This window comes from Oncorhynchus tshawytscha, linkage group LG07, assembly GCF_018296145.1.
Source record: "Oncorhynchus tshawytscha isolate Ot180627B linkage group LG07, Otsh_v2.0, whole genome shotgun sequence".
Lineage (NCBI taxonomy): Eukaryota > Metazoa > Chordata > Actinopteri > Salmoniformes > Salmonidae > Oncorhynchus > Oncorhynchus tshawytscha.
This window is the reverse complement of record NC_056435.1, coordinates 45883448-45902717: the sequence shown is the minus strand read 5'-3', so window position 1 is coordinate 45902717 and position 19270 is coordinate 45883448. Positions and strand designations below refer to the sequence as shown.

The window sequence follows — 19270 nt, the reverse complement described above, 5'->3', positions numbered from 1 at the left end:
TTGGACATGTCATCAGCACTGAACCCAGTGTGGGGGGGATGATGGTCAGCCAGAACTACAGCTGATATGATGGTGAGAGGGGTGAGGTACAACAGATGGCTCTGTCGGTCTCAAAACTCCTCAGTAAGCATGAGTCAGGTTCTTGGACGCAGCAGTGGTTGTCTATGTCAGCAACATTTAGTTCTACTTCTTGCTGGATAATGTGACTCAGTAGGGGTCAGTGAACACAGGGAGGCTCCCAGGCATTCAGCGAGACAACCTCCACACAGGTTGCTTTTATACCACAGCACAGTATTCCACTGGCTTCATGTCACCACCTGGGGAATAACTTGGGTATTCTGCAAATGGAAAATACATTTTTTTTTTTTTATGGTTTAGTTGAAAGGCCTTTTTTGTGATTGTGAAATTTCCTTGTGAGCAGTTATTACCGGATAGCATATATGGTTAGAATCATCTTTGTCTGTTGGAGTGTGACGTCAATCTCCCTGACAGTTTAGACACACTTCACAAATATGTGACCATGATTTCCTCAAAATGGACAAAGACCTTTTTCTGACATATCTAGCAAACCAGCACCCTCTAGTGTAAAAGCTGTCAATACTGTGGGTCCATAAAAGTTGACTACAAAATCAAAAGGATGCTTTCATAACTTCACCTCTTAAAGTACAAAGAATAAAGAGCACAGACAATGTCCCTTCTTAATGTGAATAATTTATGAATAAGAGTGGTTTAAAAATCAACAAATTATCACTAAATCTAAAAACAAACAAATGTTTTACTATCTAGTCCAAAGAACAGAAAATACAAGAGAGACTATATAGGTGTCCATTTTGATAATATATCTGTTGATCCAGCCAGTACAACATGCATTCTTGGTGATTTGATTGATGAATTGTCATGGAAACACAAAGACAACCTCCAAGATCAGCAAAAATGCCGGGATACTTGGCAAAATTAGATATCTCAAACAGAAGCACTTCTGTCTCTATTACATAATGATCTCCCCGTTCATCAGTTACTTAACATTATATGGGCCAGCACACCATACCAAACTACTATCAATCTGTCACCTGCAGAAACACTCTGTAAGAATAATAACACCTGCCGGTTTTAGAGACCATTCTAGGGAAGGGCATTTTACCTTTTTTGACTGTTCGAGTACAGGGTAGATTTTTTAATAATTGGAAAAAAACTAAAACATGTATAACGGAATAAAATAGCGCGAAGTGATTCGGATCTCGGGTCTGGAATAGATTTTCTCGAAGACTGATCATTTGAAACGACAAGATGAAAGAAATTTGTCAGGGTTACAAACCAAAATCGGTCTTCTTTTCGATATACAGACATTCAGTTGAGTTTATTATGCCTGTTCCTTGGAATTTCTAAATAGATTAACAATTCTACATTGAACATGGCATGGGAATGAATTATGGCCAGGACATCTGCTTGGTGAGTAGGCCCAAGCTGAATGATTCTGATGAAAATATGCTTAGTCTTTATCAAATTAATGTTTTTGATTATTTTTATTGTGGAACCTTAATTTTTAGGGGGGTGCAATTATTCCAAACTGATACAATCATAATTCATCCCCATGTTGGAACACATATTTCCCCACTTCAGTCAACCAGTCCATGTTGAATTTGTGATAAAACTGTAATAATTTGGCAAGGAATGTAGCTTGTGTATCCCATCAGTTAGATACATTTTTATAGGCATTTATTTTGTGTAAGCGCACACAGCACGCATGTGTAGGCAGTATTCGGAACACAATTGAGTGAGTCGGACATGGAGGGGAAAGGGAATTTAGGGAGCAGAACTTTGTGATGCTTGGCTTACTCTTTGTTGTGTCCTGCAAACAACACATGTACAAATGGAACACTAGAGTCAAAGTATATTAAAGTTGTCTTCAAGACAACATTGACAAAATAGGTTCAGTATTTTTTTTAAATATCTGGTAAAGATTGAGTGTTGACTAGGTTCGAATACTCGATTACTTATGCCCCTCCCTAGACCATACTGCACATGACTTTAAAAAAGAGAACTCCTGAATATTTAGAAAATTAATTATTTAAAAAGTTGCTCCATTTTTTTACGTCTCTTTAAAATCAGTTTTACCCTCTTTCTTCTAATTCACCACCACATATAAATTCAAGTACTCAACAAGAAACAGACAACATCTACGTCACCCACATTCAAGAACAACCCATTCTGAATTACCTACAGAGGCTCTATGATCTGGCACTCACTCCCAACTGATTTTGCCAGGCTATCCAGTCATTGTTTGAAAAGATTTGAAAAGAGGTACCTACTGTACATCACAGTTCTACATCCCCAGTAGCTGGACTTTTACTGTTACAAACTATTTCTGTGTGCAAATAAACTAAACTAAAAGAGGACACGTATCTGTCAGAACCTCTTGGCATAGTGCTGTCTGTACCTGACAGGGAAGTCCACCACAGTGTCCAGCTTGTCCCTCCAGCAGCGGTTGTATGAGAAACGCTTTAGGTGGACCACCAGGATGCGAGGCAACGACCACAAGTCAAACTTCTTTGTGGCTTGTTGGTGTTTCTTACAGGTGGGGCAATACCTGTTAGGACAAGGTGAGGCATCGTTGATATCAGTGAAACAGACAGAAACACAGAAAACAACATTATAAAGTAGTGGTTTCAATGATTTAGCGAGTAGAGTAATGAAGGCCTGTTTCTCTTGCGCCTGGTCTCACCATGGGTCATGCTCTCCTAGCGTCTCCATGGTGGTGAAGAGCTCCATGCATTCCCTCAGAGCCACTGTGGCTTTCTTCTTCTGGGCCTGCAGCATGCTCTCGTGCTTCTCATAGGCCTACAGTACACACAGAGGATAGAGGACTGAGTCACACAGACAGATACACACTGTATAGACAGACTGGCATCCAAATTTTGACATTAATAAAATGGCTTTAGGTCATCCTAATCAAGTCAACTGAAACTGTACTGACCTCTGCTTCCTGATCATCGTAACACAGTTTCTTTGTGTCCGAGTCCCAGTCAATCGCCACTGTGGAATGTGCTATGGAGGAGATTAGGAGGTTTGGTCAGCCCTCAACACACATCGAAAGACGGTTTTCTAATGGCAACTCAACAAACATATTTTAACCATCTGCCTTTAACTATAAACATTGCGAAAAAAGTTTAAAACATGTATTTCAAGACATTCTCTCCTCTTGTAACTGGTCAAAACACTGAAAAGTCAGAGGCGAGACTGAATACTAACTATTGAGTTTGAGGAAGTTTCCGTCACAAGGCAGTGGACTGATGTTGGCCGTTCCGTAGGAGTTGACCATGCTGAAGGAGAAGAGTTTGGGCGGGGTGCTGGAGCACGGTTTGGTTTTAGGGCCATTCTCCAGGTCTGAGGCTTCCTCCTCCTCCCCCGACTGTCCGTTCTCTGGCTCCGGGCTCACCTGGTGATCCATGGCCTCCTCCTCACCTGGAACCAACACACACAAGTCTGAAATCCCAATATCGGATTCACACAAGCCATGTCAGCCCGTGGCAATGAAGTATTGCACTTCTACATGAATGCAAAACTAAAATCTGCTTAGTGCACAATTTATCATGGGATAATAAAGAAACCAATAGGTCTACGAGATGTAAATAACTGTGCTGCCTTTACTGCTGCTGGAGCACTCTGATCCAAGTTGTTGCTTACCCTCACACACACCATTCCCGTTGGACCTGTTGGATGTTCCGGAGTGGTTGCTGCTGTTGCTGGAGCTGCAGGACGCCCCTTCTGACAGGGGGCTACCACTCCCTGCAGTGTTGTGATTGGAGGATGATGCGGAGCACTCAGCTGCCAGGCTGCAGCTGGCCGAGGAGGCAGAGGCATTCACCCTCCCCTCACCGGTGGAGCTCGGAGCACGATTCATGTAGCGCCTGGAACGGGAAAACAGTGGGTAAATATCGCACGTTAACCTTTTGCCACGTGCTATTCCCACATTTAGCACACTAAGTACATGTTCAATATCTCAAGTCTATGTGCTGCATACTGTACATATGAGCAGAAGTGGAAACAAAAGCAGGCCCACAGACAGACAGCGTACCCACCCGATCCTCTCCAGCACCTTCTCGTAGAGCATGTCAGCAGCCAGGTTCTGCCGGGGAACAGTGATGAGGAGGGGCTGGCCGAACAGCATGGTTCCCGTGGAGCCGCCTGTGTGTTTGGAGTGGCGCTCTCTGAAGTACACAGGCAGGTTCATCCTCTCCCTGTCCTCCTCCGCCACCTCATACCTGGACCACAAACATGGAGAATGATACAGTAGCACACTTAGGGTGTTCCGTTTTTACGATTTTAATACATTTTGTATCTGTGGTGGATACTGTACAGTGCCTCCAGAAAGTATTCATACCTCTAGACGTATTCCACATTTTGTTGTGTTACAGCCTGAATTCAAAATGGATAAAAACACATTTTCGTCACCCATCTACACACCATACCCCATAATGACAAAGCACAAATGTTTTGGAAAATGTATTGAAAATGAAATACAGAAATATCTAATGTACTTAAGTATTCACACCTCTGAGTTATTACATGTTAGAATCACATTTGGCAGCGATACCCAGAAAGACAACCAACTGTAAAGTCTCTAAAAGCATTCCACACCTGAATTGTAATATATGTGCACATTATATATTTTTTTAATTCTTCAAGCTCTGTCAAGTTAGTTGCTGCTAGACAGACATTTTAAAGACTTGCCATAGATTTAAGTTAAAACTGTAACTAGGCCACTCAGGAACATTCTGTCGTCTTGGTAAACAACTCCAGCATATATTTGGCCTTGTATTTTAGGTTACCGTCGTGAGGAAAGGTGAATTTGTCTCCTAGTTTTCCTCTAGGATTTTGCCTCTGCTTAGCTCTATTCTGTTTCTTTTTATCCTAAAGAACTTCCTGACAAGCATACTCATAACATGATGCAGCCACCACCATGCTTGAAAATATAAGAGTGATATGCTGATGTGTTGTGTTTGTGTATTCAGGCCATCAAGTTAATTTCTTTGCCACATTTTTAGTTTTACTTTAGTGCATTATTGCAAACAGGATGCACTTCCTTCTTTTCACACTGTAATTTAGGTTAGTATTGCAGAGTAAATAAAATGTTGATCCATCCTCAGTTTTCTAATCATAGCCATTCAACTCTGTAACTGTTTTAATTGGCCTCATGGTGAAATCCTTGAGGGGTTTCCTTTCTCTCTGGCAACGAAGTTAGGAAGGACACCTGTATCTTTGTAGTGACTGAGTGTATTGAAACACCAGCCAAAGCGTAATTAATAACTTCAACATGCTCAAAGGGATATTCAATGTCTGCTATTTTTGTTTTTTACCCATCTACCAATAGGTGCCCTTCTTTGTGAAGCATTGGAAAACCTCCATGGTCTTTGTGGTTGAAATTCACTGCTCGACTGAGGGACCTAACAGTATGTATGTGTTTATTTTTTAATTTTACCTTTATTTAACTAGGCAAGTCAGTTAAGAACAAATTCTTATTTTCAATGACGGCCTAGGAACAGTGGGTTAACTGCCTGTTCAGGGGCAGAACGACAGATTTGTACCTTGTCAGCTCGGGGATTTGAACTTGCAACCTTTCGGTTACTAGTCCAATGCTCTAACCACTAGGCTACCCTGCCGCCCCGTGTGGGGTACAGAGATGAGGCAGTCATTCAAAAGTCATGTTAAACACTATTATTGCTCACACAATGAGTCCATGCAACTTAAGTGACTTGTTAAGCAAATTTTTACTCATGAACTTATTTTGGCATGCCATAACAAAGGGGTTGAATAATTATTCACTCAAGACATTTCAGCTTTTAATTAATTTGTAAACATTTGAGAAAAAAAAAAATCCACATTGACATTATTGGGTATTATCTGTGGAGCCCTTAGCGACACAACATCTCAATTGAATCCTTTTTAAAATCAGGCTGTAACAAAACGTTTAAAAAAAATCAAGGGTTGTGAATACTTTGAAGGCACTGTATGTGGTTATTCTGTAAACTAATTTCCCTGGGACAATAAAGATACTGTTTGACGTCTGCTCATACCCAACCACTGTTCAATATGTTTTCTTCCAGTGCAAGAGAAGAGACCAGGCTTACACAAATATGTCATCTTTCTCCATGATTTGGTTGAGTCCGTCGTCTCGTCTGTAGATCTTGTGGAACCGGTGATTGTAAACATCAGCCACCACCATCTAGGAAGACAGGAGGGAGCATTTATGGTTTCCTCTCAACTGGAGTCCCTTTATCAGACCCGTCAGTGGCACAAAATGTTATCCTCACAATTGAAAAAAGGCTACAAAGCATTAAATAATTGCAACCTAATCTACACATTTACTGGCCGATAGGGTTGGGTGGTATCCTCATTTTCATACCGTTTCTGTACTTTACTGGGGTATACAGTATTACCGGAAGCCATCTTTTTTTTTTTTGGTGTGTGAATTTCTCTAGTCTGGGCACCAGTCTATAGCTAACGTTCCACTCCTTGCCACTCCGTGCCATTGCCAAAGAGACTGGCATTTCGGCAATCACAACATTCAATATGCAGCTGGATATACGGCAGAGTTGCTCATTGGTTGTTAGAAATAACATTCATATTTTCCATGGCAACATGTTGAACCTTAAAATAGGAATTAGAATTATAACAATGTCAAAAACAAATATTTAGCTGTTAAGATAGGCAAGACGTTGTATTTTGAGGCTTAAAATCAATGCAAATAGGTTTTGTGGTTGGAATTGCAATGTGTTTAGATTGTTCGTAAATTCAATCTGGAGTGCTAGAGTACGCTCTGGGCATTTGTAAATTTAAGAGTGTTGTCAGATTGTCCATTCGTAAATTCAGAGTGTTTCGCTCTCGGAGCGTTCAGAGCGCACACTGGACGCTCTGGCCGAGGAGAAGGGTTGACCCGAGAGTTCTGACCCCACAAAGAGAGTCAAGCACCCAAGCTAACTGGCTAATGTTGGCTAGCTACTTCCAAACAACTCACTCTGCCAATTTTACTTGCCCTAGCAGAGCTGGTTAAGCTGTTTTCATGTTATCCATAGCATTGGGGAGTGTAGCTGTGGTGCTGCCAACAATTTAATTATGCTTTTTTTGCCAATATTTACTTACACAGGCCATTATCAACAGGTGTTGAGCATTCGTAAATTCATCAGTTATTCTGCACTCTGGCACAACTCAGACGAGAGTGCTCTGAAATCAGAGTAGATAGCCAGGATTTACAAAAGCACCCGTAGTTTCTGAATATAGACGTGCTGTGTGGACAAACAAAAAACGGTTGCTTAGCAAACCTGATACCCCTGTTCTGAGGAGTGCAAAAAAAAATGTTCACGGTGATATAGTCCAAATATTTGGATAATCATTGTGATTTGAAGAATAGCTGAGGGTTATCGAATCAGGATCAACTCCTCTGATCTCCTCGAGCTTATTAATAGAAGATATTTGTAGATGGCAGAAAGGCCCGTCTCTGTTCGCTAAAGAGACTGGTACTCAGGCTAGAATGTCTCTGCTGTAAACAAGAAGCTTGATCTTGACACCAGGCGTGGATGCCCCAAATCCCCCTATTTTAATTTTTTTACTGTATTGAAATGTCAAAATATATGCCAGAGTATTGCCAAGCCTACTGACCGATACTTTTAATCCTATCAAGTCACAGCAAAAATGTCATCATGAGCACACAAGCAAAGGACATGTGTGCAAATGCCAGGCAGGGACTGTAAAAAGAGAGTCTAAAAGTACAATGGCCCTTATTCAACTAGCAGCACATAAAGGGTAAAGCGCTCACATTCTCAGCGAGGATTCCAGAAAGCCGGGACAAGGCGCTGCACAGGTCTGTCACTGAGCCAAGCTTGGGGACCACCACTCGGTACTGGAGATGAGAAAAAAAAAGAGATGCAGAGGGAGAGAAAGAGAAGGATGGAGAGACAAATATTGACTTCGACACAGATGGTATGACTGCCGTCCACTCTGAAATCGAAGGCGTCGCAGCAGTATGTACAAAGACCACTGTTTCTAGGTCACCATAAAAAAAAAACGGTCTTGTTTTGAGAACCACCTCAATGACTCAATGAGTATAGGCAAATATCTTATTTACTTTGCAGACCTCATCACGAAAACAGAAACACAATAGGGGCACCTCTGAACATTAACCATACACAGACACTATATTTGAATGAAATTCAACTAGCCCAGGTTTAAACTAATGAATGTTTTGTCTGAGGCTGTGCTTAAGAATATTACACTACCGTTCAAAAGTTTGGGGTCACTTAGAAACGGAAGTGTAGATGGTCCACTAAGAGTATCAGAAACCTTGACATTCTTTTAACACCCAGCCACAGGGATATTGTTGGAGAGAATGAAAACCCTTTCTTCTAAAAATGAAGGACTTTGCTAGATGGTCAAATATATACATTTCATTATGGGGTAAAATGTATTCTATTAACACGATGCTGGCACCTGTAATATATTATCCTCTACCTCATCTCCCTCTATATATCCCAGATAATTACTTTGAAGATACCTACAAAGCATTACATGGGCTTGCTCCTACCTATCTCTCTGATTTGGTCCTGCCGTACATACCTACACATACGCTACGGTCACAAGACGCAGGCCTCCTAATTGTCCCTAGAATTTCTAAGCAAACAGCTGGAGGCAGGGCTTTCTCCTATAGAGCTCCATTTTTATGGAACGGTCTGCCTACCCATGTAAGAGACGCAAACTCGGTCTCAACCTTTAAGTCTTTACTGAAGACTCATCTCTTCAGTGGGTCATATGATTGAGTGTAGTCTGGCCCAGGAGTGGGAAGGTGAACGGAAAGGCTCTGGAGCAATGAACCGCCCTTGCTGCCTCTGCCTGGCCGGTTCCCCTCTTTCCACTGGGATTCTCTGCCTCTAACCCTATTACAGGGGCTGAGTCACCCCCTCCCTTGGGTTGTGCCGTGGCGGAGATCTTTGTGGGCTATACTCGGCCTTGTCTCAGGATGGTAAGTTGGTGGTTGAAGATATCCCTCTAGTGGTGTGGGGGTTGTGCTTTGGCAAAGTGGGTGGGGTTATATCCTTCCTGTTTGGCCCTGTCCCGGGGTGTCCTCGGATGGGGCCACAGTGTCTCCTGACCCCTCCTGTCTCAGCCTCCAGTATTTATGCTGCAGTAGTTTATGTGTCGGGGGCTAGGGTCAGTTTGTTATATCTGAGTACTTCTCCTGTCTTATTCGGTGTCCTGTGTGAATTTAAGTGTGCTCTCTCTAATTCTCTCTTTCTTTCTCGGAGGACCTGAGCCCTAGGACCATGCCTCAGGACTACCTGACATGATGACTCCTTGCTGTCCCCAGTCCACCTGGCCATGCTGCTGCTCCAGTTTCAACTGTTCTGCCTTATTATTATTATTATTATTATTATTATTATTATTATTATTATTATTCGACCATGCTGGTCATTTCTGAACATTTGAACATCTTGGCCATGTTCTGTTATAATCTCCACCCGGCACAGCCAGAAGAGGACTGGCCACCCCACATAGCCTGGTTCCTCTCTAGGTTTCTTCCTAGGTTTTGGCCTTTCTAGGTTTTTCCTAGCCACCGTGCTTCTACATCTGCATTGCTTGCTGTTTGGGGTTTTAGGCTGGGTTTCTGTACAGCACTTTGAGATATCAGCTGATGTACAAAGGGATATATAAATACATTTGATTTATATTTACAGGCATGTTCTAGATTTTATTTGGGGTAACTCTCAGCAGTTTAGGTATATATATATATATATATATATATATATTTTTTTTTTAAATATAAGTCGTCTTCCCCCAAAAAAGGTGGATCTGGTCTCCATAACTTCAGGAAGTACTACTGGGCTATCAATGTCAAACATATCAGTATTTAGTTGTCATGTTGGAAGGGAGGGGCGAAACCCGGCTGGTACCAGATTTTGACCTGGCTTGGAATTTTTGGCAGAGTAAGACCACAACTGAACAATCACCCCACTGTTACAAACACTAGAACCTTGTGGGGTAACATAAAAAGGGACCTTTATAAATCTCCTCCGTGGCACAAAAAGAGTATCCTAATTGGATATAATACATTTTTGAGGTACAGAATACATTATCTTTTAGATCTATTTGATGAGCATTCTAAGCAACTCTTAAGCTTTACCCAAATGACAGAGAAATATAAGCTGCCACATAATGAATATTGGAGACACCTCCAGCTACGAAGTTATTTGTCAAAGTGGTTGGGAAACACCCTTACCTGTCCCATAGCCAGCCAGATAAAATTAATAATTTATAATCTGCTACAGGAGCAATTGTCTGATCCTTTAAATAAGGATCAAGTACAAATGGGCAAAATATTTGGCTCTACATATATCCCACGAAGATTGGAAATAATGCTTGTCTAATTTGAATACTATGTATAAAGAAATGGTAAACACATTTATTCAATTGGACTCCACAAAGTTAATACCAGAAGACCAATGTTGGATATGTAAAGGTGATGATGCCTCTAATACACATATACTCTGGTCATGTCAAGTGCTAAGAGATTGGTGGAATAATATACAACAAGTTGATTTTGAGGTTATTAAGAAAGTTCCTGATCACAGTAAAACAGTATAAACTACTTTGAATATACTTGGGGCCCCTTTCATTGCTTGGTCAAATGGACCTTAAAATGGACCTTAAAAGGTGAACTGTATCTAAAGTCAGTTTATAATGGGGTATAGCAGTGGTGCTATTATTTATTATCTATTAGTTCTCTCTTGTTTTTGGTGTGTCTGATATCATTGTTTGGTTTTATATTACTCTGTGTTTGTCTTGTCCTTTTCGTTGTTGTTGTGAAATCCTTAATAAAAAATAAAAAAGATTGTTATAATAATGACAGTGTAACGACATTGAGGGGGAAACGCAGCACACATCCAGTGTGTGTGTGTGTGTGTGTGTGTGTGTGTGTATGTGTTACCTGTGTGGGTCTGGACTGGGGGTCAATGCGGACCAAGAACACCTCCATAGTGCGGTCCTTCTTCATGGGCAGAGGGAGTGTGAGGTAGCAGAATGGGTCAAAAGTCACAGAGATCTTGGCACACTCTGGACACACCAGAGTGGATTTGAACAGGCCATGGAATATGTCCACGATGATTGAGTCATTGCGCAGGCGATGATTAGTCCATGCTTCCTTAGCTACAATCTGTCACTCAGAAGAAGGGGAAAAAAACTGTTAAGAGATTTGTACAGAGGTGATCACAAACGAGATAGGACTTAATGACAATGCTATGGGAAATCCTCCTTTCTAGCATCACCAAGATTGTGTGTATGTGTACCTCATCTGGCCGCCCCCCTGCATCTTGCAGGGCCAGGTAAGGCTTCTTTTTAACACGGTTCAGGTCTTCGTGGAGCCCGTCCATCAGGAAGGCCAGCAACTCCTGGGAGTCCTGCTGCTGGTACCCTGAAAACTGGGGGGCGAAGCGACCCACTTGGGTCTGAGATAGAGGGGGAACACAGGGTGGAGGTTAGCAGACTGTGCAGCTTGTTAGTCACACGTGTTATAGTAATTATGACAGAGTGTTTCATGCTCATTGCGGTCTGCAATGAGTTCGTAAATTAGTAACTGACTATAGGATAAATCTACTGGTAACTGACAATTGGAAAATCTACTGGTCAAAAAGAGGATGAGGAAGGTGCACTCCAACAGAACTATATTGCAGTAACCTATAGAAATTCAGTCTCATATATCCGTGGTGATGCTCACTTTAAAAGTGCGGGGAGCCACATAGCTGCTGCGGCTAAGCCACATCTGCTTGACCAGGTCTGCATAGGCCTCTGCGATCTCCCCCCTCATTCCTAATGGATTCTCCCGGTTGATCTCCGCCTCATACTGGTCATCTAGGAAGTACTCCGTGAGAGGACACGCGTTGCTCAGGCACTGCAACAAAACAGTGAGGTGAATAAGGGGGAAATATACAGTTCAAACTTTGTTTGGTGTGTGTGTGTGTGTGTGTGTGTGTGTGTGTGTGAGTCAGAGAGCCTGTCTAAGCCTGGGAGTCTGTGGCCTGCTCTTCCACAGCATCAACTGATTTAGAGAGGTAAGTACAGCTCGGTCTTAGACAAGGGATAATTGGATGTCTTAGAGAAGGGATAATTGGATGTCTTAGAGAAGGGAAATATGCTCTATAGCAAGACATATCCTGAAATTTAAATTAATAGTCAGGCGTTCATTTGCTTAAATCACTGATCCCAGCGGGAGCTTATTAGAGACCGGCTTCTATTCAAGCCAGGCGTCTATTTCCTTAAGGCACACAGCTTTTGCTCATTTGCATAGTTAACTGAAGAACTGTAATATCCTATGCTTCACGGAGTCGTGGCTGAACGAGGACATGGTTAACATAAATCTAGCTGGTTTTTGTATGCATCGGCAAGACAGAACGGCAGCTTCTCGTAAACTCAAGGGCATGGGTCTCTTTGTTAAAAACAGCTGATGTGCAATCCTAATAATAAGGAAGTCTTGAGGTTCTGCTTGCCTGCTCACACCAACTCATTCAAGAGTTTTTCTTTACATTAACCATTTTGTACATTGTAGAATAATAGTGAAGACAAACTATAAAAACAACATATGGAATCATGTAGTAACCAAAAAAGTGTTAAACAAATCAAAATATATTTTATATGAGATTCTTCAATGTAGCCACCGTTTGCCTTGACAGCTTTGCACGCTCTTGGCATTCTCTCAACCAGCTCATGAGAATCACCTGGAGTGCAATTTCAATTAACAGGTGTGCCTTGTTAAAAGATCATTTGTGGAATTTCTTTCCTTCTGAATGCGTTTGAGACAATAAGTTGTGTTGTGACAAGGTAGGAGTGATATACAGAAGATAGCCCTATTTGGTAAAAGACCAAGTCCATATTATGGCAAGAACAGCTCAAATAAGCAAAGATAGTCACTGTGTACTTGTTTCTCATGTGACTATTTATATATTTTGAATTAAATGATTAAATCTGCATTGTTGGAAATGAACCCGTAAGTAAGCACTTCACTATTAGTCTACGAAGCATGTGACATAATTTGATTTGTTTAATTCCAGCATTTTAATAAATTTCTTTCTTTCCTGCATTAAATGTGTTAGCATTTACACACTGTCAGGTTTTGGGGGGTTGTCTTTACTCCCGAAGACGTTTACTGTTTTTGTGCTTGCCAGTTAGCTAGCCGTTCTCAGCTGTTAGCAGTTTCTTACTGGAGATAACAGATTGCCAAAATGTTTGTGTCATTACGAAATTATTTAATGTAACAAATCAAACATTAAACCAAGTAAACAATTCATGGTAAACTTGTAAACAATTCATTTAGACTGGTGTTTATTTCTTTGAAAAGGTCTTTTATTTGCTGAAATGCATGCCATTGCCCAGCTATTAAAAAAAGGCACAGGTGGCTATGGACTGATTTTAATTTAGTTTTACAGTACCCAATATTTGCTGTGGGGTCCATATGAATTCTTTGTGCAGTACATGCTAATGTGAGTTTGCACACAGACCATGTGTGTGTGTGTGTGTGTGTGTGTGTGTGGTACCTGAAGAGCGGAGTTCATAAAACAGGTGTTGCCTAGGTTACTGAGACCACAGAGGCCAGGTTGGGATGGTGACTCTCTGTAGTTGTAGGAGGAGCTGTATGAATTGTAACCTCCCAATCTGTAGAAACAGTAAGGTTTAGTCCACTGTTTAACAGGTCAAACATCAATGGATTGTACAAATATTCCAAAACTATGTTTTGACTATCGGTCAAAAGTTTTAGAACACCTACTCATTCAAGGCTTTTTATTTTTACTATTTTCTACATTGTGGAATAATAGTGGAGACATCACAACTATGAAATAACACATATGGATTCATGTAGTAACCAAAAAAAAAAAAAGTGTTAAAAAAGTCCAAATATATTTTACATTTGAGAATTTTCAAAATAGCCAACCTTTGCCTTGAGGAAAGCTTTGTACACTCTTGGCACTCTCTCAACCAGCTTCACCTGAATTGCATTTCAATTTTAAAAAGTTACTAAAGGACACCAATAAGAAGAAGAGACTTGTTTGTGCCAAGAAACACAAGCAATGGACATTAGACTGGTGGAAATGTGTCCTTTGGTCTGAGGAGTCAAAATGTGAGATTTTTGGTTCGAACCGCCGTGTCTTTGTGAGATGCAGAGTAGGTGAATGGATGATCTCTGCATGTGTGGTTCCCACCGTGAAGAATGGGGGAGGTGTGATGGTGCTTTGCTGGTGACTCTGTTGGTGATTTATTTAGAAATCAAGGCACACTTAACCAGCACGGCTACCACAGCATTCTGCAGCGATACACCATCAAATCTGGTTTGCGCTTAGTGGGACTATCATTTGTTTTTCCAACAGGATAATGACCCAAAACAAACCTCCAGGCTGTGTAAGGGCTATTTGACCAAGAAGGAGAATCATGGAGTGCTGCATCAGATGACCTGGCCTCCACAATCACCCAACCTCAACCCATTTGAGATGGTTTGGGATGAGTCGGACAGCAGAGTGAAGGAAAAGCAACCAACAAGTGCTCAGCATATATGTGGGAACTCCTAGACTGTTGGAAAATCATTCCAGGTGAAGCTGGCTGAGAGAATGCCAAGAGTGTGCAAAGCTGTCATCAAGGCAAAGGGAGGCTATTTGAAGAATCTCAAATATAAAATATGGTTACTACATGATTCCATGTGTTATTTCATACAATGTAGAAAATAGTAAAAATAAAGAAAAACCCTTGAATGAGTAGGTGTTCTAAAACTTTTGACCGGTAGTGTAAATGGGACTCCATTGACTTGGTCTGACTGGCTAGTGATATTCCCAGTGACTGCATATTGTGGCATAGTGATAAAAACACAGTTTGCTTGCCTATTGCCAGAGGAGGTGCTGTTGTTCAGTGTATAGCCAGAGTTGCTGCTGCTGTCCCCATTTGTTACTGTTGAGGAGATGGTTGTCGATGAGTTGGAAGAGAGCTTTGGAGAGGTAGTGAAATTCCTGGATGTAGCCGTACTGGATCTGAATAACATGAACATAGACTTACTGGATAAGTTTCAGACACATTATCTGAAATATACTATTTTCTGCATTCAAACATTAGGGTTGAGCGGTATCCAGATTTTCATATAGTTTACGGTATTACCGTCTTAGTACACAAGGGGGCGCCTGAAATGGTAAAAAGCCCATTGGATGTCTATTACCAGAATGCTAAAAAAGTCAGCACAAAAGCTCATTTCCATGGAGGTTGCTAGCTAAATATGCTTACAAGAGCAAACTAAAATAAACAAATAGCAAAGACAGGCAATCCAGCTTTGAATGTAATTTTGTAAATTTACAAGCAAATGTGAACGAGAGAGATTGTGTGGGGGGAGTGAGCAGTCAGGCCGAGAACAGAGAGGAGGGAAAAAAACACACAGTAAACCAAGATGGCAGCACCAGCTGTACAGATAACCCATCCAAACAGGCTTTGACTTCTGAAACACAGCAGAAAGCTAGCACAATTTGATGCCCCGTCAACTTATTAATTAAGTCACTTACTTTGATAACTAGCAAGTTAAACTTAAGGGAATTGTATAAGAAATATATTGCTGCATTTTGTAAACACATATCTAAAATGCTTGTAATTGTAATTCCTGCTCAGTATCAGACAAATTTTGTGCTTCCGTTACACTTCTCCACTCAGATAAAAATTCACGAATGGGCATTGTATTAGCAGACAGCGCTCCTCTGACTGATGTGTTGTTTGGTGTAGTCAGCCTACTTTTCTCTGTCAGAAAAACATTAGGAAATGTAGTCCGCTACATTCTTTCTATGATAAAACATTGGAAATATGATGGCCATGCATCGTTATTGCAAAAAACACCTTGCTTTTTCATTGTAAGCTCATTTACTTGGGTGGCTGCCAGCCAAATACTGTTGCACTTCAGTTGTTATCTGATGAAAAGGAAGCTACGATCTGCCAAATGTGTTGCCCTAAAGTATTTTCTGCAAAGGAAAACTATAGTTGCACATCCCTGATTAGACTATTGAAGTAAATAAAACACTTTCTATATAAATAACAACCCCTGTCAATACATAGCTGGACTCACCTGCTCCCACTTTCTCCCATTGTGCTATTTACAAACAAACATGACTGGCTCAACTGTTCTGGGGAACTATGGCAATCATGGCTTCATGTAAATGTAAAATAATGTGACAGGTAAAATAAAGAACGTGATCTGCTTTATCTCCTAACATATTGCACAAGTGGACTACAGGTATTTACTTCAAAAGTAGCTACAAATATTAAAACTTCAAAGGTTTTTCAATACCGTTGAAACTATCTCGTGGCTATTACCAAATACCCTGGTATATAGTATACCGCCCAAGCCTATCAGACAGAAAATAGTAAATGTGACAATTTAAGCCATTTTAGTCAACAAGTGGGGTTGCAAAGCTACAGGTAATTTATTAAAAGTTTTGGGAATCTTCTGTAATTTTTGAAATAAACAGAAAATCTATGACAATCTATCGTAATTTATACTTGGATTTTTAAATATTTATGTATTCATATGTATTCATTTTTCCCCTGATATTTTCCACTAGACGTTCAAGACGGTATCTAGTATGGTTCAAGAGAAAATAGCCTAATAATTTAAAAAATGATCAACAATGGCATTATTTTCAATAAACTCTGCAACTATTCCAACTATTTACTTTTCACACCTGTCACCAGTTTGAGGCCAAAACATTGAAAACAAATACATTGACATTGTAAAAACAATGTGTGTAAAAAAATATAAAAAAATGTAAAGGATATTTCATGCTGAACACCAATGGGTTTCACTATGTTGATGGTTAATATTTAGGATAACGTTTACAGCTTGGTCATTCTATTCTTTTTTAAATGTAAAAATCTGAACTATTTCTTAAATTTGACATGTAATAAGGCTAGATAATATTACAGACACCTGTGATAATCTGAAGTACCCAAAATGGCCACTAGACATCTTGCGCTAGATAACATAATATCCTTGAAAGATAACAAAATTCTAGTAGTTTACTGATGAACTTCGAAAGATCCAGTAATATAGTGCCGCTTTGCAACCTTAGTCAAAGTCCTAGAATTGAGGATGGGTAACCATATAATGATAGACTTACTTTGGATGGGAGGCTTGTCTGGGCCACGTGCCGTCCTCGTTCTTGCATTCAATCACAAGCACCTGTGTGGGCATCACACTAGTGAGAGCCGTGCTGAACCCAGCTGATTTCAACAACTGTGTCATAACATACTCATGTATGAATGTACATTTGACCGGCATTTTAGCTATGATGTGATGTTTGGGGGCACATAGTTAGTCAGTTATAAGCCTGCCTGACTGAGTGGCAGTGGAATTAGCCTGGCAAGCAGATCGTGAATAACACCTGAGGAAATCAAATTTGGCAGTCTGCCTGGAAATGTATTCGTAAAACCAATACATTTTCCTAATATTTTTCAGATGATTTTCTGTTCTCCTCTCATTTTAATTCAAGTACTTTTAAAGTATCAAGGTATGCCAGTATTGTAATTTCAAAGTGCCAAATTCAAGTACTTTAAGCACCTCAAGCGAACCCTGCTCATGAGATTGTAAGTGACGACACCATTGCAGCTTCCCCTCAAAAATATTAATGTGTGTGGTGTGTCTAAAGAAGAAAGTGCCAGTGTGCAAAGGGTCTAGTTCTAGTTGTGTGTGGCCTAGTAGTGAGTGAGCGGATTTGGATGTTGGGGTGGAGCCAGTACTCTACCTGGCCCTGGAAGAGACCAGCATCCTGTACGGTGCTGTCTGGCTTGTTCAGCTGCTCGTACGTGTTGCTCATGTACTTGTTCCACAGTCGAGTCTCCTTCCCCGTTGGGATCTCAAATAGTGACCGCATCTCCTTCTCTATGGTGTCTGGACAGGACACACACAATATTTAGTTAATTAAAAGTCAGAAGTGGATGAAGATGATACATATCTAGTTAGTTCACACGTCAGTTTGCTCTCTGGCTCACAGTACAGTACACTGTTCTCTCTCACCTATAGTGTCAGCTTTGCTGAAATGACGTGTGACCACATTATCCATGTTGTCATTCTCACACAAGTTGAGCTCCAACAGATAGACCTCCACTTTACAGTGCTTGACAAACATGCCGTGTTCAACCACCTAGATAGAAAGCACAAGATTAAAGAGAGAGACTAAAGCAAAAGAGTGAAAATATACATTTTTAAATGGTATCACCTTTCTGACGATGGGACGCTGGCCCTCAAGGCAACCATACCAGCTGACAAACTTGTTCCATGCCTCAGTGGGCACTAGGACATAGTCCAACTCATCTATAAGGTGCTCCTTCAGGATCTGGGTCTCATGGTCTAAGGAGAAAGAGAGAGTGTGTCAAGGTAAGTTAATGACAACAAGTATTTAGAGTGCTCGTTTATAACTAGTTTTGCACTTATTAGAATCATGCTCACAGCAGAGACAAAAGAAAACACACAGGCCTACACACAGATTAAAATACAATGTGACATTTTGTGGAAGTGAATATGATGCCTGCATTACCTGAGAACAGGCCAGAGTTGTCAACAGGGCCGGGATAGAGACTGTGCTCTCCAACATTGTACATATCCCAACTGTCAAATCCCACATATTTCTTCCACTGCTTGAACCACCGACTATCAATCAGAAACCTGCAAAAAGAAGTGCTACTGTATTGGGTGGAATGATAACTTGCAGGTTAAAATGTATATCACACAACGGTAAAACAAATGTTTTATATAAACTTGCCCTGCATGCAGACAACCTGTGCGACTAGTTTCTAAATTATGTCTAACAATTGCTAGGTTTCAATCGGTGACAGATTATCAAGTGAATATTCCAAAATCTGCATAAAAGCAATATGCACATTTTTAAACCAGAGATGTTTCCATCAAATTGACTTCTTGCAGATAAGTCTGTGAATGATGATGTAGTGCATATAAAAATACATTTTGCGGTTATATTCCCATGTACCAAATAAAAAAATTACAGAATAAAAAATAAAAATACATTTAATTAACGCAACATCCCACAATTTCAAAGATTTTACTGAGTTACAGTTCATATGAGGAAATCTGTCAATTGAAATAAATGTATTAGGCCCTAAACTATGGATTTCGCATGACTGGGAATATAGATACACTGCATTCGGAGAGTATTCAGACCCCTTCACTTTTACTACATTGTTACGCTACAGCCTTATT

The 19270-nt window shown here is 40.6% G+C and overlaps 1 protein-coding gene across 1 annotated transcript in view; it reads right to left on the bottom strand.

Moving 5' to 3' along the window:
- The window catches only part of LOC112254640 (ubiquitin carboxyl-terminal hydrolase 4), a 37918-nt gene that overhangs the window by 9472 nt on the left and 9176 nt on the right, over nucleotides 1-19270 (bottom strand). Inside the window, exons 2-19 of the mRNA XM_024427366.2 lie at nucleotides 18591-18718; nucleotides 18273-18403; nucleotides 18071-18197; nucleotides 17799-17944; nucleotides 17175-17236; nucleotides 14907-15053; nucleotides 13575-13692; nucleotides 11762-11935; nucleotides 11334-11492; nucleotides 10976-11200; nucleotides 7814-7897; nucleotides 6129-6223; nucleotides 4080-4262; nucleotides 3685-3908; nucleotides 3250-3462; nucleotides 2975-3045; nucleotides 2723-2838; nucleotides 2438-2587 (exon numbers count right to left, since the gene is read on the bottom strand). Of these exons, the coding sequence (XP_024283134.1) occupies nucleotides 2438-2587; nucleotides 2723-2838; nucleotides 2975-3045; nucleotides 3250-3462; nucleotides 3685-3908; nucleotides 4080-4262; nucleotides 6129-6223; nucleotides 7814-7897; nucleotides 10976-11200; nucleotides 11334-11492; nucleotides 11762-11935; nucleotides 13575-13692; nucleotides 14907-15053; nucleotides 17175-17236; nucleotides 17799-17944; nucleotides 18071-18197; nucleotides 18273-18403; nucleotides 18591-18718 (2553 nt within the window). The remainder of the gene's footprint in view (nucleotides 1-2437; nucleotides 2588-2722; nucleotides 2839-2974; nucleotides 3046-3249; nucleotides 3463-3684; nucleotides 3909-4079; nucleotides 4263-6128; nucleotides 6224-7813; nucleotides 7898-10975; nucleotides 11201-11333; nucleotides 11493-11761; nucleotides 11936-13574; nucleotides 13693-14906; nucleotides 15054-17174; nucleotides 17237-17798; nucleotides 17945-18070; nucleotides 18198-18272; nucleotides 18404-18590; nucleotides 18719-19270) is intronic.